This window comes from Theropithecus gelada, chromosome 18, assembly GCF_003255815.1.
Source record: "Theropithecus gelada isolate Dixy chromosome 18, Tgel_1.0, whole genome shotgun sequence".
Lineage (NCBI taxonomy): Eukaryota > Metazoa > Chordata > Mammalia > Primates > Cercopithecidae > Theropithecus > Theropithecus gelada.
This window is the reverse complement of record NC_037686.1, coordinates 28857409-28883641: the sequence shown is the minus strand read 5'-3', so window position 1 is coordinate 28883641 and position 26233 is coordinate 28857409. Positions and strand designations below refer to the sequence as shown.

The following is a 26233-nucleotide window of genomic DNA, read 5'->3' as shown; positions in this document are numbered from 1 at the left end:
GGATGTATGCTTATGTAAATAACTACTATTAAAGCTAATGCTGAAAAAAACTAATAAATTCATACTAAAGCAACTGATTTAGTATGCTTTTAAACCCCAGCAGTGCTCACTTATTAGAAAAGAGTGCATTATTATGTTTAGAACTCATTACTGCTACAAGTCACTGCAACTCCATCAATTACCATGTATTAATAAAAATGGGACACAAACAAAAAAAATTATTGCCTCTCAGCAGTTTTCTTTAAAGACAAAATCTAGGGGCATTACCATCGTGGGGCCTTGTAGGGAACTTATCCACATGATAATCTTTATTACTAAAATAGTACTTCCAACACTATCATCTCAGGGTATTTTGATCATAAGAAGGGCTAACCCTTATGTAAAATTATCAACATTTTACAATATTGACCATTTTAACAACAAAAAGAAAATTTTAATATTTGAATTGCATCTCTAAAAACTTTAACATATATTTGGCACATGGTCTGTTTTTTCAGAGGGAGGCTAAGAAATGAAAATATGTAGTGGTAATCATAACAGTGTAGATGATAGATGACTTCATTCCAAGAAACTGTCTAACAGAAATCCCATTCCATTCTACACTTAAATCTCAGTGAATTCTGTGTAGCCAAAGGATTGAATTTTTAAGAACAAGCATTAAATTTCACTCTTGGCCACAAGCTGGATTTTCTTGCAATATATTAAATATTTAATACAAGATATTAAGAAGTTAAAAATTCTTGTTCGTTAAAATTCAAATTTAGTTGGCACCTTACAGCAAGAAAATGCCGACAGAGCAGGAATTCAAATATAGAAAATATGCCTTTGCTCTTACTCGACTTCTGCCAACTTTCCCAATTTATTCTATTTTTTTTAACATATGTAATTTAACTGATCCTTCATTCTTTCCTAGCAGTCAGGAAAACAGAAAACATTTCAGCATCTTTTAAATGTGAAATACATTTGCTAAATCTCAAATGCAGACCTGATACATATCATGAGTATATGTATATTTTTAAATTATAATTGTCACATCAGTCCAATCATTTGCAGTTTTTAGCTCACATGTTTATTCATCGCCTGAGACGCTTTTATTGCAATTTAGATATACTATCACCAGGTGGCAGTAGAGTGCCAGATTATGCAGATTCAGCAATAAAGGGCAAGTTTTCTCGAGTCAGATCTTTTCTGATCAAGTAACTCTGATTTAATAATTCATTCATGTAGCATGTATTTATTTACTGACTACATACTATGCATAAGGTAGTATATTAGAGTCTCAGTATACAATAGTGTACAAGACAGAAATAATGCCTTATGAAGGAAACAGACAATAAACATATAGTAAAAGTCGAGTACTATAAATAATCGTGTCCATTCATGATTAGTAAAAGCAAAAAAACAAGAACAAAAATTCTTGGCAAACTAAGAATAAAAGAGAAATTATTCAATGTGATATAAAAGTCATCTACCAAAACCCGAAACCCTATATGTGACATCAAACTTAAGGATGAAATATGTATTTCTTCCTAAGATACAGAACAAGACAAAGATGTTCTCTTCTCATCACTTTCAGTTAAGACCTAACTGGAGGTGTTGCAGGAAGGCAAGAAAAACAAAGGGCATAAATATTTAAAAGAACTAAAATTCTTTTCATTTGCAGATGACGTGACTGCAAATAAAATCCTAAGAAATGTATAAAACAACTATTAGAATAAATAAGTGAGAATTTAGCAAGGTCAAAAGATATAAAATCAACATATAAAACTTAATTGTATTTCTAAGTTCAACAATGGAAAAACAAAATTAAAACCAAAGTTAGAAGAAACTTTCCAAAATTAACAGAATCTGCTAACTAGAATCTGCAAATCATGGTGGAAGCTTGGAATGCCAAGATTTAAGAAAAGTGTGGCTCCTATAATCCGTGGAGTCACTACACTGGCCTAAAATTGCTGGCACCAGATGAGTTTTATATGAATAAAAAATAAACATATATCTTGTTTTGAATACTGTCACTTTGGCCTTTCCTGTTATCTGTGCAAGGAAGATTGATCCTGATATAGCTTCATAAAACATTCTCAAGTAGGTTCCATCTAATCAGAGCCTTCTCAGCTTGATTTCTGCATTATTGTCCTTGAGATCTCTTCAATGCCTTGTCAGAACACATGATGCTAAGACTCTTTAGCAATTCCTAGCTGACTTATTTTTAGCAACAAACATCCTTACAACTGCTTCAAAAAATTAAAAGGGATGCTCCTCACATAATCAAAAAAATTTTTTGCTTCAAAAAGCATATTATCTCTTCAAAAACCAGAAAGCTACTTACTTTTCAGGCAAAAGAAATCTGAATGAGGACTCTAAAGGCAAAACAAAAAAATATTCAAATAGAAGATAACATCTGAAATAAAAGACAGCATTTGAAAGACATATATCAAATATGTCTTCACGTCCATTTTTTATGCTACAAATTTTTTCAGGCCAAGAAAATATTTTGTAGTCTTTATATTTTCATAGAACTTCCTAATTCTAAACCAGTTACATATTTTGGATCATTTGATAATCCTGTGTGATAAATAGTTGAGTTTCCAAAATACTATTGTGCTTCTTATTTCACTGAGATAAGTCATATTTGAGACATCAATTTGTAATTAACTAAAGATTTACCAATAGGGCTTTCCATGTAATTGTTTTTTTAATTTAATAAGTGGGGGAAAAAAGCTGCCTTAGCAATATATCAAATTACTTCTCTGCCATGCCAAGTTACTATATAATGTTATACAAAGAATATACTTCTAAATGTTGTGACATCTCTCAATGATTAAGCTTACTATCATATTAAAGCCTCCTCTCACCCCCTTTTCCTCTATACTGCTGAACTAGTCCTTGTGCTTTTAGCCTGGCTCACTGATGCCTTGGGAATATTAATGTGAGACAGAGGTGGCTACTTGGAAACTTTTCTCTGAACTCACTAGTAACCATTCTCTTGTGTCACCATATCATAGGTTGTGCTTATTGTCAACTTTTCTCCCATGCAAATTTCTCATTAGGGCAATTACTATATCTAACCTCCATTTCCGTTGGTTTTATCTCTCTCTTGTCTTTTTTTCTCCTTTGCCTCTTGACACTTTTCCTGTGTTTATCAGTTTTGTGTGGAACAAAGTCTCATAGGTACAACCAAAAAAATAAAACACACGCATTATAACAACTATTTGAAAAACTGACCGGTTTAACTGAAATACAATATTGTCTTTAGATGCCTGGATTTTCCAGGCCATGTTTATTTACAAATTCAAAAACTGCTTGGGGCTGTTTTGACAGGAAGAACTCTTTCTCCATTTGGCTCTGCTCTTCATAAGCCTGAGGGTTCAAGAAAATAAGATGCTCAATAGCCTGGTAATCTGTATTAAGAAAAGATAATAAAACTGGGGGAAGGTGATACTCCTTACTATCCTCTATAGGAAGATACAATTCAGATATTCTGTTGACTTCTAATTTTTTCATGAGAATACCATAATTATATTTACTATTTCTGAAAAATTAGTTTTGAAATGCAAAATCTTGAGTACAATTTTTTTTTTAAGTTATTGCATCAGTCTGTAACTGAAGTGAGAGTATTACCATCTAAATCATTTATTCATAAGTTAAGGCCATCCTAAGGTTAAAAATACTAAGACAAATTTGCTACTGATTAGTAATAAAGTCATTCTTTATATTCTTCAAACGTAAAGCAATTACAAGCTGTGGTATGGCAAATAGAGTTAGCTGAAAAGAGTACATCAGATAGCCCTTTAAGGAAAATCAGTAATGCAAAAGGCTAAACAATAATCCTAAATAATACCCTGAATGATAATTATGAGATTGATTTACTGATTTATTTAAAGTCTATTTCTTCATACAAGAACTGTTGAAACTTTCCAAAGTAATTTTAAATGATGCTATACAGGTTTAGTACCATTTACCCAGAACAGAACCATCACTGAAAAAAAGATAATTAAACAAAGATGTAGCAAATAAATGTATTTTGAATTTCAGTTTGCTGAGCTTATTTATATGGGTATCAAAAAGAAATGAAATCCTTAGCCACCAGAGCCAGCTGAGAAGCCCCGATCCACATTTATTTGAATTGCAGTACCACTCACTATAAAGCAACATAGAAGCTGCTGTCTGAGGATGTTAAGGTTCCACGTCTGGAGCCTTCAGTAAATCGAAGACATCAAAACCAAAGCAAAATCCAGCTTGGAAAGTTAAGCTATTTTTTAATTATAAAATGAGTACATCATATATATTAAAAGGGTCTCAGAAAACAAGGCAACGAGATTGCCAAAAATCAAATCTCATCAAAAAATAATACAAAATATTTAAAAATTATTGTTCAAAAATGTATTAACACCCAACTAAGAAAATAAAGTAAAATGATCGGAGAACGATATCTGAAAATACACTAATACTAGAAACACTACCCTCCACAAATACACTGAAAAGCCTTTTAAGTTGATACGTAGAATAAAAATTACCAAAGAACTAAGTACATATTACGTACTGTCTTAGTCTGCTCAGACTGCCATAACAAAATACCACAGACCGGGAGGCTTAAACAACAGAAATTTATTTTCTCACAGTTCTGGAGGCTGGAAGTCCAAAATAAGGTTTGATCAGGTTTGGTTTCTGGTGAGGGCTCTCTTGCCTTTCAGGCTGCTACCTTCTTGCTGTGGCCTCACACAGGACAATGTGGGGGTGTGGTGTGTGACAGAGATCTCTCTGCTCTTCTTATAGGACAACAGTCATTGGATTAGGGCTCTACCATTATGACCTCATTTAACCTTAATTGCCTCCTAAAAACCCTATCTTCAGCTATAGTCTCACTGGGGGTTAGAGCTTCAACATATGAATTTTGAAGGGACATAATTCAGTCCACAGCGAATACTTAAGTAACAAATACATAAGCAAACAAACCTTGCTAAGCCCAGAATAGCAGGCAAAGGGGCTGAAAAGCACAATCTCTTCTCACACTACTCCAAAAAATACATGTTTAGCAGTTACATAAACTAATTAGAATTTTTAAAAAATATTTGTCTCATTCTTACAGAAGAAAAACTGAAAATCAGAAAAGGTGCTAGATGAAGCAGATCTTTAAAATCTCTTCCAGCCTTAAAACAAACCCCAAAACATCCCTTTACATAGATGCCCTTTGGCATGACAGTATCTCCTTTTCTTCATGGCCTTCACTTTCTCACCCCTACTCTAGCCTAAAGCCTTTGCAAAGCAGCTTATTCTTCTAAAATGTCATTGAAATGCTCCTGCATTCAACGATTTATCAAAGTCACAAAGGTATAAAGTAGCTGATCCAAGATCTCTTATAAGTTTTCTTACTAAAAATTCAGGGCTGTTTCAAGTACACTACAGTGCCCAAAGAACTGTAAGAAGATATACAAGTTAGGGCAGCTGGTACAGGTATGAATGCTGAGAGCCAAATACTATTTTTAAAAATGTATTGGGGAAGATGACTTTAAACATTTTTGAAGAAGGAAATTAGTAAAATGAACAATGACAAAGAAACAGAAATTAGATGTAATAAGCAGGAAAATCCAATGAGCCTTTCTTAGCTGGTATGTGGGGGCCATAAAAATGAAGGTCACACATGTTACTTGACACCAGTAATGGAGGGCTTGAATGTCAAAATCAAGAATATGTATTTGGTCCTTCAGGCCATAAGAAGCTATGGAATGGTATGAAAAAGCCAAATGATGTAATAAAAACAGAACTTAAAGCCAGACACAGTGGCTCACGCTGTAATCCCAGTACTTTAGGATGCTGAGGTGAGAGGATCACTTGAGCCCAGAAGTTCGAGACCAGCCTAAGCAACAGACGGAGACCTCCATCTCTACAAAAATACAACTAGCCAGGCATGGTGATGCATGCCTCTGGTCCCAGTTACTTGAGAGGGCTGAGGTGGGAGGACTGCTTGGGCCTGGGAGTTAAAGGCTGCAGTGAGCCATGACTGCACCACTGCACTCCAACTAGATGACCTAGTAAGACTCTGTCTCAAAAACAAGAACGGAAGGAAGGAGGGAGGGAGGGAGGGAGGGAGGGAGGAAGGAAGGAAGGAAGGAAAAGTAATCCTTGAGAAAAATTAATCTGGCAACAGTAATGGAATGAACTCTTTCACAGGACAGTTGGAAACAATGGAGGCAAGCACACAAGGACACTATACAGTAACAGAGGAATGAAGTGAGGTAGCAGTGAAAATAGCAAGGAATTAGGTTTCAAGGGAAAATGAGTAGGACATGGTGACTGAAAGGAGATGTCAAAATACAAGAAAACTCCTGAAACATTCTACGTATCTGGATTTTCTGGTAACTTAAGGTATACGCTTTTGAGTAGCAAAAAAATTTTTAACCAACTTCGGATAAAAAGCACCATAAAATATATTACACATTTTTATAAAATTGTGCTTTAAAAAGTAAGGTTTATTGATATTTGTATCATTCACTGCTGCAGAGATAATCTGGTATAGTGAAAACAGCAGAACACTTGGTGTCAAGAAATTTCAGTCTTAGCTCTGCAATGGGCTGTTTCATTACCTTTCCAGACCTGTAAAATGACAGTAAGAGTATCTGCCTCATCTAAGTTAACCAGGTTATTATGAAGATTAAAAATGTATAAGTGAAAGTGCTCTGTAAATAGAAAAGCAATATAAAAATGCAAGATGTCTTAGTAATAAAAGCACTACTAGTTCTAAAAGGATAAAAACAATTTAACATTGTCCTGCCTCTGAATACTAAGTTGTATTTAATATATGATGTCCTTGAGATATATCTAAGTGGGCAGAGTTCTAGGCTGCTGTGTATTTTTAGTTCTTATGTGCTTTTTAGTAGTTTTTCTATCAACTCCTCTGTCAACTTCAATAGTCTCATTACAGCCCCATTCTCTACTTCTAATTTTCTGCTTTAAATCTGCAATTAGCTTTAAAACTAGATGTTTTAAATAATAAGTTTATTATTATCCATATGACAGCTTTAAAAATTCTCATATAAGAAAAGTTCTACTGGGTGTGGTGGCTCATGTCTGTAATATCAGCACTTTGGGAGGCCAAGATGGGAGGATCACTTGAGCCCAGAGGTTTCAGCCCAGCCTAGGCAACATAAAGAGACCCTTGCCTCACACACACACACACAAACAGCTAGGTGGGGAAGGGTACACCTGTAGTCCAGTGACTATGGTGGCTGAGGTGGGAAGACTACTAGAGCCCAAGAGATCCAGGCTACAGTGAGTCCTGATCACACCACTCCAGCCTAGGCGACATAGCAAGATTCTATCTCAAAAGAAAAAAAAAAAAGAAAGAGAGAGAGAAAAACAGAGAAAGTAAGTTCATACATTCATACATAGGGGACTAAAGTGGGTGAGGAGTGCCTCTTTTTATTCTTATTTCCTGGATGAATTCCAAAAAAGTAAAGTGTAAATATAACTCATTATTAAAGAGTAACTTAACCCCTAGAGACTCTTACTGGGATGAATTTTAGTATAGGGTTACATTTATATAATTTTTAAAAATAATTCTGACTTTTAGATTCAGGGGTACATGAGCAGGTTTGTTACGTGGGTATATTCATGATGCTGAAGTTAGGGGTATGGTCACCCAGGTAAGTAAGCATAGTACCCAATAGTGAACATATAATTTCTTTACTTTCTACAAACTTTTGTCACAATTTCTTTCTGTGGTTAGCATTAATAACTAAATATTTTTAAGAGAACAAAAATAATCTTTAAGAATGGTTTAGATAACAAGAAAATAAGTAACAATCAGTTCTTTCTTTAAGAATGCTTATTTCTCTGTAATACAAATGGAAAGAATCATTCAAACTGTTAGTTTGATATAAAATGTCATTCCAGGACAATTTATAATAACAATGGTCCAAAATCTGCTAAATTTATACAGCAACATAGAGTACATAAAATGGCCTCAAGAAATACAGCTTCTGTAGTATTTGAGATGACTATCAGATCAGTAAAACAGTATTTTCTAGGGCTTGTTAAACAGAACAAAGTGGCCCTATCTAAGTACACAATATATTCTTTTACTAAATAATTCAATTTGTAAACAAAAAAACAAAAACCAAATACTTATTCAAAACAAAAAGGTCAAGATTCATCAAAGTTGATAAGGTGTTTATATTAGTATACCACACTGCCAAACACCAAAATACCCTTTCTTCTTCCATATCCCTTCTCTTCTACTTACAGTTTTCTTCATTTTAAGAACTTCAGGTTTTTTATTTTCCCAAAATTATTTCAAAGACTAGAACATCTGCCTTCTCTTCCAAAGGGCCAGAAAGATACATTAAGGAGAGACCTTTTCTCTTGACACATTTTTCGTGTGTGTGTGAAAATTTTTTCTACCTCTCCTCACATACCACTCCACCGAGATCTATGATACAGCTTTGTGCAGTATGGTTTCTATCCTTGTTAAAAGTCTAACAGGTGATGGTGACAAATCAAGGTAGTCTGGCTCCTATGCAGGGATGAGATATATAGTTAAATACAAAGCTTTGGATAGCTCCAGGGTATTACTGCTATTAGCAACCAATGATTTCTTTCACAGAATCATATAAAAATCTTGTGAATTTTCTCTTACCTATTTTCAGCACAGACACTGTGGGATCTTTGGCTCATTCTTAATACAGTCTTCGGAAAGATTAAAGCTAGTTCCTTTAATGTAAACTAGTTCAACTATTATGGAAAACATTTTGGAGATTCCTTAAAGAACTAAATGTAGAACTAATATTTGATCCAGCAATCCCACTACTGGGTATCCACCCAAAGGAAAACAAGTCATTATATGAAAAGGACACATGCACATGGATGTTTATAGCAGTACAATTCATAATAGCAAAAATATGGGCCCAACCTAAGTGGCCACCAACCAACAAGTGGATAAAGAAAATGTGGCATATATACACCATGGAATACTACTAAGCCAGAAAACAGAATGGAATAATGACCTTTGCTGCCACTTGGATGGAGCTGGAGGCCATTATTCTAAATGAAGTAACTCTGGAATGGAAAACCAAACATCGTTACGTTCTTATTTATAAGTGAGAGCTAAGTTATGAGGATACAAAGGCATAAGAATGATATAATGGACTTTGGGGACTCAGCAGAGGGGGGAAGAGTGAAAGTGGGTGAGGGATAAAAGACTAAATATTGAGTACAATGTACACTGCTCCAGTGACAGGTGTACCAAAATCTCAGAAATCAGTTATTAAAATAACTTATCCATGTAACCAAAAGCCACCTGTAGCTCAAAAACTATTGAAATAAAATAATTAAAACAATTTTTAAAATTATATGTATTTATTGAATTTCAGATATGTGTACATAATTCATATTTTCACTTTTTGGACTTCTGATTCACTTAGAGTTTATTCTGGTGTATGGTATAAGGCATGGGCTCCAATTTTATCTCTTTCCAAATGACTCTCCAGTTGTCACAATACTATTTATTACAAAGTTCATCCTGCTGTCACAGTTGTGAAATGCTATCTCAATTATATTCTTAATTTGCGTATGTAATTGAATTTAAACTTTCTATTCTTCTTTAGTAGTCTGGTTGTTTATTCATGTACCATGTTTTGATAGAGAGCTAATCACTTCCTTCTTGGCTCTTCTTTGTAAGAGGCTGATTAGTTAATTTTGCATATTTCTCTACATGGATTTCATAGCCAACATGTCTAGCTCCAGAAAAAATCTCCTTCATATATATATATATTTTTGGAAAATCACATTACACATATATGAATTAGGAGAATATCTGACATCATTTTTTGTTGAGTCATCCAAATGAACAACAAGGGCTGTCTTTTCATTCATTCAACTCTGCTTTTGTCTTTCAGGAGTCTTTGAAATGTTCCTCCTAAAAGTTTTGTACATTACTGTTAGGTTTATTTTATTACTGAGATGGAGCCTCACTTTGTCACCTATGCTAGAATTCAGTGGCACAATCTCAGCTCTCTGCAACCTCTGCCTCCCAGGTTCAAGCGATTCTCATGCCTCAGCCTCCCAAGTAGCTGGGACCACAGGCATGCACCACCTTGCCCGGCAAATTTTTGTATTTTTAGTAGAGACAGGGTTTCACCACGTTGGCCAGGCTGGTCTCGAACTCCTGATCTCAGGTGATCTGCCTGCCTTGGCCTCCCAAAGTGCTGGGATTACAAGAGTGAGCCACGGCGCCCAGCCATATTTTTTTGTGGACATTTTAAACTTCTTTTTCTGCCATTTTAATCTTCTGACTGGTTATTACTTTTACATAGATAGTATCATTGATTTGGATATGCCAAAGTAAGTTTCATACCATATGCAAATAAAGGTGATTTTGCTTGAAAGAAAGAAAGAAAGAAAGAAAGAAAGAAAGAAAGAAAGAAAGAAAGAAAGAAAGAAAGAAAGAAAAAGAAAGAAAAAAAGCTAGTTCCCTTAAAATTCTTTCTTTGAAGAGCAGTTTCTAAAATGACGACCCATGAAATGGGCTCAAGGATGTGAGCTACAAGCACCTCTAAAGCCCTTCAGTTTACTAAGTCCTAGTCAGAGAAGTAACAGAAACAAAAATAAAAAACAACACAACTGAGTTTGATTTCTGGGAGAGGAAACTAAAACTTGGTTTCCTCCCAGTGAGCACTCAACAGCTGCTAGTGGTACATAGAGGTTTTTCCTTCCAGAGAGATCAGAAGATAAAGCAGAAGACAAAACATTCTTCTACTGGGCTACTAAGCAGCCCAACCCTTGCATAATGTAATGAAAATCAACAAAATCCGAATGAAGAACGGCACAGAAATGAGAAACGTGGGCTAGTCATCTCATCCCTGCTCTGTATTAATAATAGTAAAAATGAGAATTGCTATTTTTTATTCAGTGGCTACTTAGACTAGGTCCTTTACACATATAATGTAAAGGATCTACCAAATTCCAATAGGCCTGCAAAAAAGGCATGTTAGTTATCTACATATTATAGATGAAAGACTCAGAGAAGTTGAGTAACTTTCCCAAGGGATCAGATAGCTAGTCAGTGCTAAAATGGGATTATGACTCTAAATCCCACTGTGCTTTCTTTGCTGTCACTTTCCTTTGCTATGCCAGTTAAAACAGTGAAGTCAGCAAACATTAGACTTTAATACTTTTCTAATATAAGCTTTTAATACCACTGCTCACCATTGATCTGAGTCATATGTTCTAGAAATACAATTAGCTTAAATATTAATCAAATTTTATAATGGCTACATCCTCTGTGTCTTACACTATTACACGCTAACACGTTTCAGAATTACTGTGATTATACATATTTCTCTTTAAGTTTCAGATTTATCTTTCTTTTCATACTCATCCAGCCAGGCAAAAACCTACTAAGTTCATCAGACTGCTTGGCTTTGTAAATGGCACACTCATTTATATGGTTAAGTTCTCCAGACATAAACTTTCTTTGCTTAAAGACTGAATGTTACTAAGACTTTTTATGTTTTAATAATAAATGCACAATTTTCTACAAGAACAAACCCTTCAACAGGCTGATCCTAATGCACACACGTAAAATATCTTTTCCTTTTTACTAAGGCACTGGTCTGTGTTTATACAGTTGATCAATAAATCAAGTTACTCAAACTTTTAAAACAAAAATCCCATAAATGTTGGTATAATACATCTTTAAAATGCCAAAAATCAGAATTAATGGATATATTTTCTCACACAGAAACAGACTTTAAAATGATCTGAAATTATCTGATTTCATGTATACATTAAGAGTCTGAATCATTCATGTATGATAGGTAAATGTATCCATAGTTAAAATTATATTATTTTAAATAATAACCTTGTTTTATGTTTCTAAGTTTTATAGAGGTTTATGTACTGTAAAATCATCTATATTAACCTTTGACAGGTTTATTCTGGTAAAGGAGATTTGCACCTGAGCGATCTACTCAGAATAAAAACCATAAATATCATTTTCTAAAAATCATGTCTTCCTTTCTTCCTTCTTTGATAACAAAGTTTTATAAATACTACCCGTATTTTAGTGCTTAAAAAAAAAACTTAAACCAGTTAGACCAACTAAAAAATTTTAATTTTTGACAATGGTATAACATTTACTCCAATTCTTATTCACGATAATAAAGAAATGCTTATTTTACTATATGTAAAATAAGTCTGACTATGCCACATGACTAAAAGTCTTTGAGTTTACTCACATATCTTTTCCTTTCTTTTCTTAGCTTGTAAGATAAATCATGAACCAGCAAACCTTTACTGTAGAGTCAAATAATAAATATTTTAGGTTAGGAAAGGCATAGGGTATTTGCTGCAATTACTCTGCTGTTATTGCACAAAAGCAGCCTCGGACAATACATAACGCAATGGGTACGGCTGGAATTAGCTGGCACCCTATTGGATGTGGCCCACGGTAGTAGTATGTTCACCCCTGAGTTAAATCATGAGGAAAACATGAAAAATAGCGTCACTACAATCACCCAGGTATCATAACATTTAGCCTGACAAAAGAAACCATTCACAGCCATGCAAAGTATAGACTGGTTTAGCACTGAATAGAATTAATCCTGCCCCAGAAAGTGCTAAATATAACAGTCTACTTGAGTTAGATTCTACTTTTCCAGATAACCACAAAATTTTCTAAAGTATTTTACCAAACAAGGGCCCACTCTAACTGTGGCCAGGTTTTCTCAACTGTCTACTACCAACTGTATGCTACAGATTTTTTGTCCCAGGAAGGTTAAAGTATCACCACCTCCTCTCCATACAAAGAGTGAATTGTATTCCCCTCACTCCATACAAAGAGTGAATTGCTACCAGAGTTGGGGGCTGACTTCATTTCCAGTCTTCTCCAGTGCTGCCTTCTACTACCTAAGTTGGACAAGTTAAATGCTCACTTTCTTAGCCTCCTTTGCAGCCTACCATGGCCACATCACAAAATGCAGGACCTTTACAAATATCATATAAAAGACTAGTGGGTGGGGAGTAGGGAGTGCTCTCATAAAGTTTTTATGTTTTTTAAAGGAGGAGTCATAATTACCAGGACCTCTTCCCCTTTTCTGCCTGCCTTAATGGAAATGTAATGCCTAGAATCTGAGCAACCATTAAAAAAACCTGAGAGAACTGTAAAGATGCCAGCACTGAAAATGTTAAACCACTGAATCTTCCATGATCTCCAGAGTTCTTATTATGTGAGAAACAAAGGAGCTTGTAAATTGAATTTTTTTTTGCAAATGAAAGCATTCCTAACCTACCATTTCTAGAAAATGCTAGGACCTGGAGTACTACTCCTCATGAGAAATAGAAGAGTAAATAAAACTGGCTGAGCACTTTGTTATGAATTCTGACTAAACAGCATTCCTTTAAATCTGGAGAAAAAAGTAGCAGGAAGAAAAACACAAAAGACCATCTACCTTGAGGGTCAACAACCAATGGCAATGAAGTCAAAGTGGGCAAAAAAAAAAAAAAAAAAGAGAAGGTGGGAGATGATTATCCAAATGCTAGAGATGTAGAAAAAAATAATAACTGAAAAAGCACTGATCTAGAATTGTGGGGCCAACAAGCCTTCTTAATGTTATACTCAGCAAATCAATTCTGAGAATTCTGATAATATTATTTTTCTATCATGAACTTCCACTGATTGGAAAATAAAAGTTCAGGACTCTGTTTTTGTAGCTACAGTCTTGTGTTTTTCAAGCTAATTATTATAATTTATCTTTATGCTTCCACTTCTCTGGTATTCACAAAGGCATACTTACTGTCAGTACATGACCATTTTTGACATTTGCAGAATCTTTGAAACAATTATTAACAATCAAGTTAATGATGATACTGCCAATAAAAATAATTGTTTCAAGCATTCACACACTAGTTTAGCTGACAGCTCCATCACTCTAACTTTAGGGACTTCTCTTCTACATGAGTATTGCTGCATACAATACCCAAAGATAAGTAATTCTACCTATTCAAAAGAAATTTCAGAAATAGCTTATTTTAACACATCCCTAAAATATGTTTTTACTTTATTTTCTTACAAATAATGCTATACACACGCGCGCACACACACACACACACCCCTCTAGGTCTAAACCCAATAGTTTTCTGCTCCATAAGAAGGATTTGGCAGCTTTATGTTGCCATATAGACACTTATCAATTACAACATCTTTACAGTAAAAAGAATTTTTTTAAATTTTTATGATTTCAGAGAATTCCTAGGACTGTCAAAGCTTTAACTAGAAAGAATACGAAACACAAGGAGGTTCCAGCTCAATTACAGCAGAGGAACAGAATTTAATAAAGTTCCAACACTATATTTAAATGACCAAATTTCTTATTGTCCTTTTTAGTTGACAAGTATGTGCTTAGCAATATAACAGCAGCAGCAAAACAGCTGGAGGGCCTCATCAGGCACAAAGGAAGCTATAGCACATACTGTTAAGTGTCGTTCTGATTGCCTAGAAACAGCAGCACATGCAGATTTACTCCCTGTTACAAATTAGAACAATTATTTCTCTGGAGTTTACATTGTCTTCATGAAATAGTCAAACTTCCTGCACGTTAAAAAAGAAGACTTTCAAAAGGATATCTTCCCTTTCTTTGATGATCAGTTCATTCTGTTCTTCCAACTGCCTGATCTTCTTCTCAAATGACTCCTGCTCAGCTTTCAGTCTTTCCTCCGTCACTTCCTTTTCCTCACTTACTCTGAAATAATAGAAAAAAATTTTAACATCTATCAGAATAAAATTAAATATGTGCCTATAGCTGCAGTTTACAAAAACTAGACTTCTTCCAAAGGTATGAAGAATTCTTCAGGAACACTCTGTTCTGTTTTAGTTGTTGCTTTTTTAAAAACTTAATCTCTCATAAGGCAATCTTTTTCACCTTTGTAATAAAAGACACATGTAACTTTTACATTAAAAATGTTTTCAATCATCAGAGACATCTTAAATATGGAAAGTCCTACAAAGGACGCAGGTGCCAAATTATAATCCAGGACAGAAATATATTCCAATTTTTAAAACATGGGTTTCATTTTTTTTTTGTTACCAAAACAGGTACAATCAATTGATTTTGATTTACATTTTGTATACGTTTGTTTAAATCCTATTAATAAAGTAAACAAAATATGTACTTTAAATATTTTACTAAATATACACGGGCAATTTTACTTTTTCCTGGTACCAATACCCTGCATTCTTTAGTAGCATATAAATTGTATGATTAAATAAAAAGATGACAGTAACGTAAAGGAAGGTTTGCAGTACATGTTATTCTTAGTCCAAAAAAAATTATAAAGTTAAAAACATTAACTAAGAAAATATTTAACTCTGAAAACGATTCCAACTTAATCAAACCAGAAAGGGATGATTTCTGACAAGAGCACAGACAGAAAAAACAAAAATTTAAAAACAAACAAACATGAACAACACCAACACTTTATTTGCAATTCACTGACTTATGTATTGGGACAACCCTAATTTTCTTTCTTTTTTTTTTTTTTTGAGACGGAGTCTCACTGTGGCCCAGGCTGGAGTGCAGTGGCAGGATCTCAGCTCACTGCAAGCTCCGCCTCCCGGGTTTACACCATTCTCCTGCCTCAGCCTCCCGAGTAGCTGGGAGTACAGGCGCCCGCCCCCTCGCCCGGCTAGTTTTTTTTTTGTATTTTTAGTAGAGACCGGGTTTCACCGTGTTAGCCAGGATGGTGTTGATCTCCTGACCTCGTGATCCGCCCGTCTCGGCCTCCCAAAGTGCTGGGATTACAGGCTTGAGCCACCGCGCCTGGCCCCTAATTTTCATTCTATTCTGTGTGCAGAGACATTAACCCCAAATTTCTGTTACTGGTACATATTTCTCCAAAGCTCATAGAATGCACATATCCTATAAGATAACAGGAATAGGTGTAAGTGAAGCCCACAGGGAATCTAAACCTTTTCTTTGAGCTACTAAATTTACTTGTGCCCAGAACCCTACTCTACTAGAGCAACTTCTGTATAACATGAATCCCATAGGTTTTCCTTCTTGCCTGCCCTCTGGTAGAGATACTGCAATCAACCGGATAACTGAAAACTAGAATCATGAATGTTCAAGAGTTGATTGTATCTTGTCTTTGAAATAATTTGTGTGAAAGCACATGGCACATAGTAGTGCTCAATAAATAGGTTTATTTCTTCTTACTTATCATAGCATTCAAGTCATTTTCCCTGTCCTATATATTACTTATGTTTAGCATACCACTAGGCCCATGAATGGGACCCAGGCCTTTTTTTCAAAGAGGGTAATATCAAAGACTGATATATTTACAAAGAATTCAGACAACTAAACAAATATATACACACGAAGAGACTTTATACTCTGTTAGCAGGTTATCCTGCTTCCTTTGTTCCCATCTCTTTACAATGCCTTCCCTTTTCCTGTTATTACTCTGAAGCCCACTTGCAATAACATCTTTCAAAGTAACTTTGACAAAGTCTGCTTATCTCTCTGGGCGTTACTGATCTCACTAAGAAAGAAAAAAGGCTAGACTAGACAATTTTAAAAATCCTTTCCCACTTAAGTTCCAGAACTTCTTTCACTATATTATAAATATTTGACTGTGTGTATGTGTGTGTATCCTTTATAAATATGGAAACCATTTGTAAAGAAGGAAAAAGTTACCAAACATTTGGACACGGAACAAGACATAAAATACTATGGTTTAGGCAAAAGCTATGCCGATAGCATGACAGAGTAGTAAGTAGATTAGAGAAATATTAAAAAGTATAAAGACGTGAAATTTGGCATGAGACTACAGAAATGCAAAACAAAGTGATGAATCTGTAGGACGATGCATAAAACAAAGAAATGAGTGATGCTGTATACAGGTTGAGTGGCCCTTATCTAAAATGCTTGGGACCAGAAGTGTTTCAGATTTGAAATAGTTTCCAATTTGGGAATATCGACATTACCCGATGGGTATGATGCAGGACTTTTTTTTTTTTTTTTTTTTTTTTAACATTTTAAACAGTATCTTTAAATCACAGAGCATAGAATAAGCAAACAAACAGTGAGTAATGCAAGGAGGTCTTGTTCCCATGTGGGACACTGTGAGGGGCCTGCTGTTGGCATGCCCAGCCTGCTCAGATGCCTCTGTAGGATTGATGGCGCAGGAGAATCTGTGCATGCTCAAAACCGCTCTATCACAGCTACAGGGGTTCTGGGAGGGTCTTTTTTCCCTTGTGGAGGTACACTAAATAAACTGTGTGCTGTATGTCTGTGTTTTGACTGTGACCTGTCACATAAGGTGTGGTGTGAAATTTTCCACTTTTAGCATCACGCCAGTGCCAAAAAAATTTCAAATTTTGAAGCATTTCAGATTTCCAATTTTTGTATTAGCGATACCCAATCTGTATTGTGAGCAAAGAATAAATACTGTCAAGGTAAGAAAATATGTAACAAAATCCCTCCCAGTTTAGACTGGTAAAATCTTGAAGACACGATAAAAGAGGAAAATCTGTAAGTAGATACCACAACATTTATTTTCATTTATTTATTTAAAAGTATTTAGTGAACACCTACTAAAGGAAAAAGTAATCACAATAATTTTGTTCAGTATAGAGTTTCCAAAAGGGATCTAAAAAATGGCTTTCTGTAGTTTCAATCCCATTCACAAAAGCCATTAGAGATATGAAGAATGTCCCAAAGATTTGTTTCTTCAACAAACAATGCTCCATGGTCATAAAAAACAGTAACAGAAAAGCAGATCGCAGGTTTACCTTAACATTAATCTAAATGCACAGATTATCTCTAGAGTCCAGCCAGGTCAGAAATTCCCTAATGTCAGAGTCTGTGATGAGCTCTTCCCAAAATGTATTCTATCCAGATAAAATCATTCTTTTCTAAATTTAGTTTCTGGGGTATATTTGAAATATTTGTTGCTATGTTATTAAGCAGGGCTTTTTCTTTTTAATCTTTTCTGTTATGCTGCTATGATTTGACTACCCTGTAGCAGTTATTAAGCCCTAGAAGGCTATAAAATTAACAAGCTGTATTAACAAAAAAGAGCAACATTTTTTCGATAGGCCTAGCTAAAGATATGCATGGCTTCTTTGTGGTCCATTAGCATACTTAATATGAGCTAGTATATTAATATAGATTTTCAATGTAGAAGACCTGCCAATAAAGCAACCTCAAGATTTGATATTCATTATGAAATCTGTCGTCTTATGTTCAACAGTATTTCCAATGAAGTATATGTAACAAGAAAATATTTGGTATCATGGTCATATTTTTCATCTAAGTATTCTCAGACCACAAAGTAAAATAAAAAGACCTAATTCTGTATCACATTTTAAAGTATAATAGTTAGTCCTCACTTCTCCATAGTTTCACTTTCTGTGGTTTCTGTTACCTGATGTCAACAGTGGTCCAAAAACATTAAATGGCAAATAGCAGAAATAAATAATTCTTAAGTTTTAAACTGTGCACCCTTCTTAGTAGCATGATGAAATCTTGAGCCAGCCCACTTATGTCCCACCTGGAACATGAATCATCCTTTTGTTCAGCATATCCACACTGTGTACGATTCCTGCCTGTGAGTAGCCATATGGGTTATCAGACTGACTGCTGAGGTATATCACAGTGCTAGTGTTCAAGTAACCCTTATTTTACTTTCATTACAGTACATTGTTACATTCATTCTATTTATTAGTAGTTACTGATGTTAATCTCTTACTATGCCTAATTTAGAAATTAAATTTTATTATTGGTATATGCATATAGGAAAAAGCATAATATATACAGAGTTTCAGGGGGTCTTGGAATATATCTCCTGCAAATAAGGGATGACTACTGTACAGCAAAAAGCTACTTAACACAATGAAAATCTAAATATATAAAAGTGAACTATTTGACTAATAGGATAAAATACATCTCCTTCCAGACAGAAGGAGATGTAGTGTTGATTTGTTAATTATCTACAAGAAGGGCAATAACCTGGTCATAAAGAAATCATCATTGTTGGTAATACCTCAGAGTAGTTCTCAAAAACTTCCACAAAATGTACTCTTATCTAACAGGTAGGAGAACTGGGTGGTTGGGCTGAAAATCAGGCCAAAGTACTGAATTTATTTGAAGTCTTATGCTTTACCTTAAACATTCATGCATATTTTGTATTCCTCTCCATAAAACTCTTCTATTTTAATATAAAAAGTTTCCCCATACTCACCTATTCTAAATTTTTTAATAAAACTAATGTTTTAGAAAGGGATTTATTTTATAACTTTGCACACTCCTGATATTCTTCCAAATACTCCAGAAATTGGTACTTTTAAATGAATGTGAAAGACAACATCAAGTCAGCAAACCTATCTCAAAGAGAATTCTAGCTCACCTAATAGTCAAACAGATAAGTTTCTTCCCTATTTAAATTCTACCATTTGGGAGCTGGGTATGTTGGTTGTATTTTGTGACTTATAATGATCAACTTAGTGAGTAAGATTTGGAAAAGGAAGGAACAGATTTCAGAGTATGCCCAACAAATAGAAAAAAAATTAAATTGTTTTCAAGCAAAAATAATTGCATTGATAAAGAAGGGATCTCTCATTACAAAGAAATATTTCAATGAAATCAATTTAACTTCCTCTTTACAAATTTTAATGTTTGGCTGTTATTTAACATGTACTGCCTAAAGTAACGTAAGTGCTTTCAGGCATCAAAGATACAGCAATACATGTCTAAAAGGGCTCTATGAACTACAAACCAATATCTCTTATGAATACAGACACAAAAATCCTTAACAAAATACTAGCAAACAGAATCTAGGTAGATAAAAATAATTCTACATGATTACAAATTAGGATTTATCCCAAGAATGCAAAGTAGTTTTAATATCCAAAAGCCAATTAATGTAATATACAATATCAATAGAATAAAAGACAAAAATCACATGATCATTTAAATAGATGCAGAAAAGCATTTGAAAAAAATCCAGGATCAATTTATAATTTTAAAAAACTCAATAAAGAGGAAGAGAAGGGAATCTCCTCAACCTGATAAAAGCCATCTATGAAATAACCCACATGTAACGTTACCTTAATAGTGAAAGACTGAATGCTTTCCTCCATGTTCAGGAACAAAATAAGGATACCTGCCATCATTGTTTCAATTCAATACAATGCTACAGTGATAGTAAAAATATTAAAGACAATAATGAACAATTCTTAACAATTACATTAGGGGGAAAAAGGAAAGACATCCAGATTCCAAAGGAAGACATAAAACCATCACTATTTCATATGATGTGATTGTGCATAGAAAAATTGAGGAAACTCACTAAAAAAACTATTAGAACTAACGAGGGAGTTTGGCAATGTTACAGGATCCCAGAACAATGTATATTCATATTCTAACAGAGAATAACCCCAAAATGAAATTAAGGAAACAATTCCATTTACAATTTCATCAAGAATAAAGTTCAAAAGAACAAAAATCATACCTGAGAGTAACTAAACACTTGAAACAAATTAAGACCTAATTAAATAAAAACCACATTCATTATTGGAAGACAATATTGTTAAAAGAGCAGTCTCAAAGTTGATGTACAGATTAAGTGTAAAAATCTCAATTGGCTTCTCTGCAGAAAGTGATCCCAAAATTCATACGGAAATGAAAGGGACACATAATATCCAAAACACTCTTGAAGAAGGGAGAACACAAAAGATTTGCAATTCCCAATTTCAAAACTTACTGCAAACTACAGTAATCAAAACAGTGTGGTACTGGCATGAAGACTTAACATATGGATCAGTGGAACAGAACTGAGAGACCCAAAATAAACCTTCATATTTTTAGTAAACTGATTTTCAATGAAGGTACCAAGAAAATTGAAGAAAAAATAATAACCTTTCAAAAAAAATGCTGAGGTAACTTGATATCTATATGCAAAGGAATAAAGTTGGACCCCTACATCACACTATATACAAAAATTAACTCAAAATTAATCAAAGACCAAAATGTAAGAGCTAAAACTATATACTCTAGAAGAAAACAAAGGCATATATCTTGAAGGGACTGGTGTATGAAATAGATTAAGCCTGAAAAACTCAACAATAAAAAAATCCCATTGAAAAGGATATAAACAGACACTTCTTCAAAGGAGAAACACAAATGGCCAACAAGCACATAAAAATATGTTCAACATCATTAGCCATTAAGTAAATCCAAATCAAACCCACAATTAGATACCACTTCGTACCTACTAGGATAACTATAATTAAAAAAAAGACAGATAATAACAAATGTTGACGAAGCTGCAGAAAAACGAAAACCCTTGTACAGTGCTAGTAGGGATGTAAAATGGCACAATCGCTTTAAGTCTGGCAGTTCTTCAAAAAGTTAAACAGAGAGTTACCATACAACCCAGCAATTCTACTCCTAGGTAGATACTCAAGAGAAATGAAAACATATGTCCACATAAAAACTTGTACATATATGTTCATAGCAGTATTATCCACAATAAAAGTATGACAACCTGACATCTATCAATGGATGAATAGATAACCAAAATGTGTCATTGTCTATACAATGGAATGTTATTCAGCAACAAAGAGAAATTAGGTAGTAATACATGCTACCTACCATGTGAATAAACCTTGAAATCACTATGCTGAGTTTTAAAAACTAGTTTTAAAAGATCACATGTATGATTCCATTTACGTAAGATATCTAGAACGGGCAAATTCACCGAGAAAGAAATCAGAGCGGTGGCAGTCTGGGGCTAGGAAGGATTGGTGGGAAGTGCGCAGTGAGTGCTAATGTATATAGGGTTTCATTTTGGTGTGATGAAAACGTACTAAAACTGATTGTGGTGATGGGTACACAACTGTGAATACGCTGTTTAATAAATGGAATTATATATTTTATTCCTACTAACGAATGACCTTCTTCTTTCCTTTTAAGTAAAGTTTAAGTAGTTAAAAACTCTAAGTGAAATAAGAATTTTTAGATGAAAAGTGAAATACATAAATTTCTATACAATGAATAAGGTAGATTCGATATTAAAAATGGAAATAACAAAAATAAATGTAAATACAGGAAAAAGATTAGATATAAAGAAAACTGATCAAAGTACATACTGTTTTAAAAACTCTAAGAATAGGGTCAGGTGCGGTGGCTCACGCCCGTAATCCCAGCACTCTGGGAGGCTGAGGTGGGCGGATCACGAGGTCATGAGATCAAGATCATCCTGGCTAACACGGTGAAACCCCGTCTCTGCTAAAAAATAGCTGGGCATGGTGGTGGGCACCTGTAATCCCAGCTACTCAGGAGGCTGAGGCAGGAGAATGGCATGAAACCAGGAGGCGGAGCTTGCAGTGAGCCGACATCGCACCACTGCACTCCAGCCTGGGTGACAGAGCAAGACTCCATCTCAAAAAAAAAAAAACAACTCTAAGAATAAAACTCATTTTTCAAGAAACAAAGAATAAGAGGTAGTATGATACATAGTACTTAAAGCTGATCAGATATTTGATTATTTACATGCTTAAGTTGGTAACCAAGAAAAAAAAGTTAACTTTCTAATACTTACTGGTTATCACTTTTAGTTCATACACACTCATTTTATAATGCAGCCATACCTTGATACCAAAATTTGACTAGGGTATTATGAAAAACAAAAATTATAATCCAATCTATCTGATAAATATAGCTGAAAAAAATTCTAAAAAACAATTCACAAGATGAATCCAGATATATAAAAAGATAATATGTCTAACGTTTACTCCAGGAAGGCAAGATTTGTTTAACAGTTGAAAATTAATTTATGTATTTCACTATGTTAACAGAATAAAGGAAAAATCTCATATGCTCATCTATAATAGCAGAAAAGGCAGTTGTCAAAATTCAATCTATTTACAATAAAAACTCAACAACCTAGAAACAGAAGAAACTACCTCAATCTAATGAAAAGAATCTTTAAAAATAAAAAATCCTACAGTTAACATATGTCTGAGAGTAAAACAAAAATTTGTCCCTCCCTACCTTTGCACTTCAGGAATAAGGCAAAAATGTCAGCTATTACTATCTCCCTCTGTTCATTATTGACTGGATATCATAGCCAGCACAATAACACAAGAAAATAGAATGCCTACAGACCAAGAAAAAGTAAAATTTTTATGTGCTGATGACATCATTGTATATAGAAAATATTAAAAAATCTCCAGGCAAGATGGCCAAACAGAAACAGCTCTGGTCTGCAGCTCCAGTGAGACCAACAGAGAAGGTGGGGGATTTCTGCATTTCGAACTGAGGTACCTGGTTCATCTCATTGGACTGGTTAGACAGTAGGTACACCCCACGCATGGCGAGCAGACGCAGGATGGTGCATTACCTCACCCAGAAGCACAAGGGGTTGGGGAACTCCCTCCACTAGCAAAGGGAAGCCCTGAGGGACTGTGCCATGAGGGATAGTGCTATCTGGCGCAGACACTACGCTTATCCAACGGTCTTCATAACCCACAGACCAGGAGATTCCCTCGGGTGCCTACACCACCAGGGCCCTGGGTTTCAAGCACAAAACTGGGCAGCGATCTGAAGCAGACACCAAGCTAGCTACAGGAGTTTTTTCATATGCCAGTGGTGCCTGGAACACCAGCAAGACAGAACAATTCACTCCCCTGGAAAGGGGGCTGAAGCCTGGGAGCCAAGTGGCCTTACTCAGCAGATCCCACACACACACGGAGCCCAACAAGCTAAGATCCACCGGCTTGAAATTCTCGCTGCCAGCACAGCACTCTGAAGTCAACCTGGGACTCTCCAGCTTGGTGGGGGAAGGGGCACCCACCATTACTGAGGCTTGAGTAGGCAATTTTCTCCTCAGAATGTAAACAAAGCCGAAGTTCGAACTGGGTGCAGAACCCACCACAACACAGCAAAGCCACTGTAGCCAGACTGCCTCTCTAGATTCTTCCTCTCTGGGCAGGGCATCTCTGAAAGAAAGGCAGCAGCCCCAGCCAAGGACTTATAGATAACACTCCCATCTCCCTGGGTCAGAGCACCTGGGGGAAGGGGTGGCTGTGGGCACAGCGTCAGCAGAGTTAAACATTCCTGCCTGCTGGCTCTGAAAAGAGGAGCGGATTTCCCAGCACAGTGCTCAAGCTCTGCTAAGGGACAGACTTCCTCTTCAAGTGGGTCTCTGACCCCCATGCCTCCTGACCAAGAGAGACCTCCCGGCAGGCATTGATAGACACCTCATACAGGACAGCTGCAGCTGGCATCTGGTGGCTGCCCCTCTGGGAGGAAGCTTCCTGAGGAAGGAGGAGGTAGCAGTCTTTGCTGTTCTGCAGCCCCCGCTGGTGATACTCAGACAAATAGGGTCTAGAGTGGACCTCAAGCAAACTCCAGCAGAGCTGCAAAAGAGGGGCCTGACTGTTAGAAGGAAAACTAACAAACAGAAAGCAATAGCATCAACGTCAACAAAAAGGACATCCATGAAAAAAACCCATCCAAAGGTTACTAACATCAAAGACCAAAGGTAGATAAATCCACGAAGATGAGGAAAAACCAGCATACAAAGACTGAAAATTCCAAAAACCAGAATGCCTCTTTTCTTCCAAAGGATCACAACTCCTCACCAGCAAGGGAACGAAACTGGACAAAGAATGAGTTTGACGAATTGACAGAGGTAGGCTTCAGAACGTGGGTAATAACAAACTCCTCTGAGCTAAAGGAGCATGTTCTAACCCAATGCAAGGAAGCTAAGAACCTTGATAAAAGGTTACAGGAACTGCTAACTAGAATAACCAGTTTAGAGAAGAACATAAATGACCTGATGGAGTTGAAAGACACAGCACGAGAATGTCGTGAAGCATACACAAGTATCAATAGCCGAGTTGATCAACTGGAAGAAAGGCTATCAGAGATTGAAGACCAACTTAATGAAATAAAGCGTGAAGACAAGATTAGAGAAAAAAGAATGAAAAGGAATGAACAAAGCCTCCAAGAAATATGGGACTATGTGAAAAAACCAAGCCTATATTTGACTGGTGTACCTGAAAGTGATGGGGAAAATAGAACCAAGTTGGAAAACATACTTTAGGATATTATCCAGGAGAACTTCCCCAACCTAGCAGGACAGGCCAACATTCAAGTTCAGAAAAACAGAGAACACCACAAAGATATTCCTCGAGAAGAGCAACCCCAAGACACATAATTGTCAGATTCATCAAGGCTGAAATGAAGGAAAAAATGTTAAGGGCAGCCAGAGAGAAAGGTCAGGTTACCCACAAAAAGAAGCTCACCAGACTAACAACAGATCTTTCCGCAGAAACCCTACAAGCCAGAGGAGAGTGGGGGCCAATATTCAACATTCTTAAAAGAATTTTCAACCCAGAATTTCATATCCAGCCAAACTAAGCAGCATAAGCAAAGGAGAAATAAAATCCTTTACAGACAAGCAAATGCTGAGAGATTCTGGCACCACCAGGCCTGCCTTACAAGAGCCCCTGAAGGAAGCACTAAACATGGAAAAGAAAAACTGGTATCAGCCACTGCAAAACTCTTTGGTATGCAAAAACATACCAAAATGTGAAGACCATTGACACTATGAAGAAACTGCATCAACTAATAGGCAAAATAACCATCTAACATCATAATGACAGGATCAAATTCACACATAACAATATTAACCTTAAATGTAAATGGGCTAAATGCCCCAATTAAAAGACACAGACTGACAAATTGGATAAAGAGTCAAGACCCATCGGTGTGCTGTATTCAGAATACCCACCTCATGTGGAAAGACACACAGGCTCAAAATAAAGGGATGGAGAAATATTTACCAAGCACATAGAAAGCAAAAAAAACAAAAACAAAAACAAACAAAAAAAACAGGGGTTGCAATCCTATTCTCTGATAAAACAGACTTTAAACCAACAAAGGTCAAAAAAGACAAAGAAGGGCATTACATAATGGTAAAGGGATAAATGCAGCAAGAGCTAACTATCCTAAATATATATGCACCCAATACAGGAGCACTCAGATTCATAAAGAAAGTTCTTGGAGACCTACAAAGAGACTTAGACTCCCACACAATAATAGTGGGAGACTTTAACACCCCACTTTCAAAATCAGATCAATGAGAGAGAAAACTAACATGGATATTCAGGACTTGAACTCAGCTCTGGACCAAGCAGACCCAATAGACATCTACAGAACTCTCCATGCCAAAT

The 26233-nt window shown here is 35.5% G+C and overlaps 1 protein-coding gene across 4 annotated transcripts in view; it reads right to left on the bottom strand.

The window, feature by feature from the left end:
* KIAA1328 (KIAA1328 ortholog) overlaps window positions 1-26233 on the bottom strand; it is a 399895-nt gene that overhangs the window by 324200 nt on the left and 49462 nt on the right. For all 4 annotated transcript variants that reach the window (XM_025365278.1, XM_025365279.1, XM_025365280.1 and 1 more), the window contains one exon: window positions 14617-14732. In XM_025365278.1, coding sequence (XP_025221063.1) covers window positions 14617-14732 — 116 coding nt within the window. The remainder of the gene's footprint in view (window positions 1-14616; window positions 14733-26233) is intronic.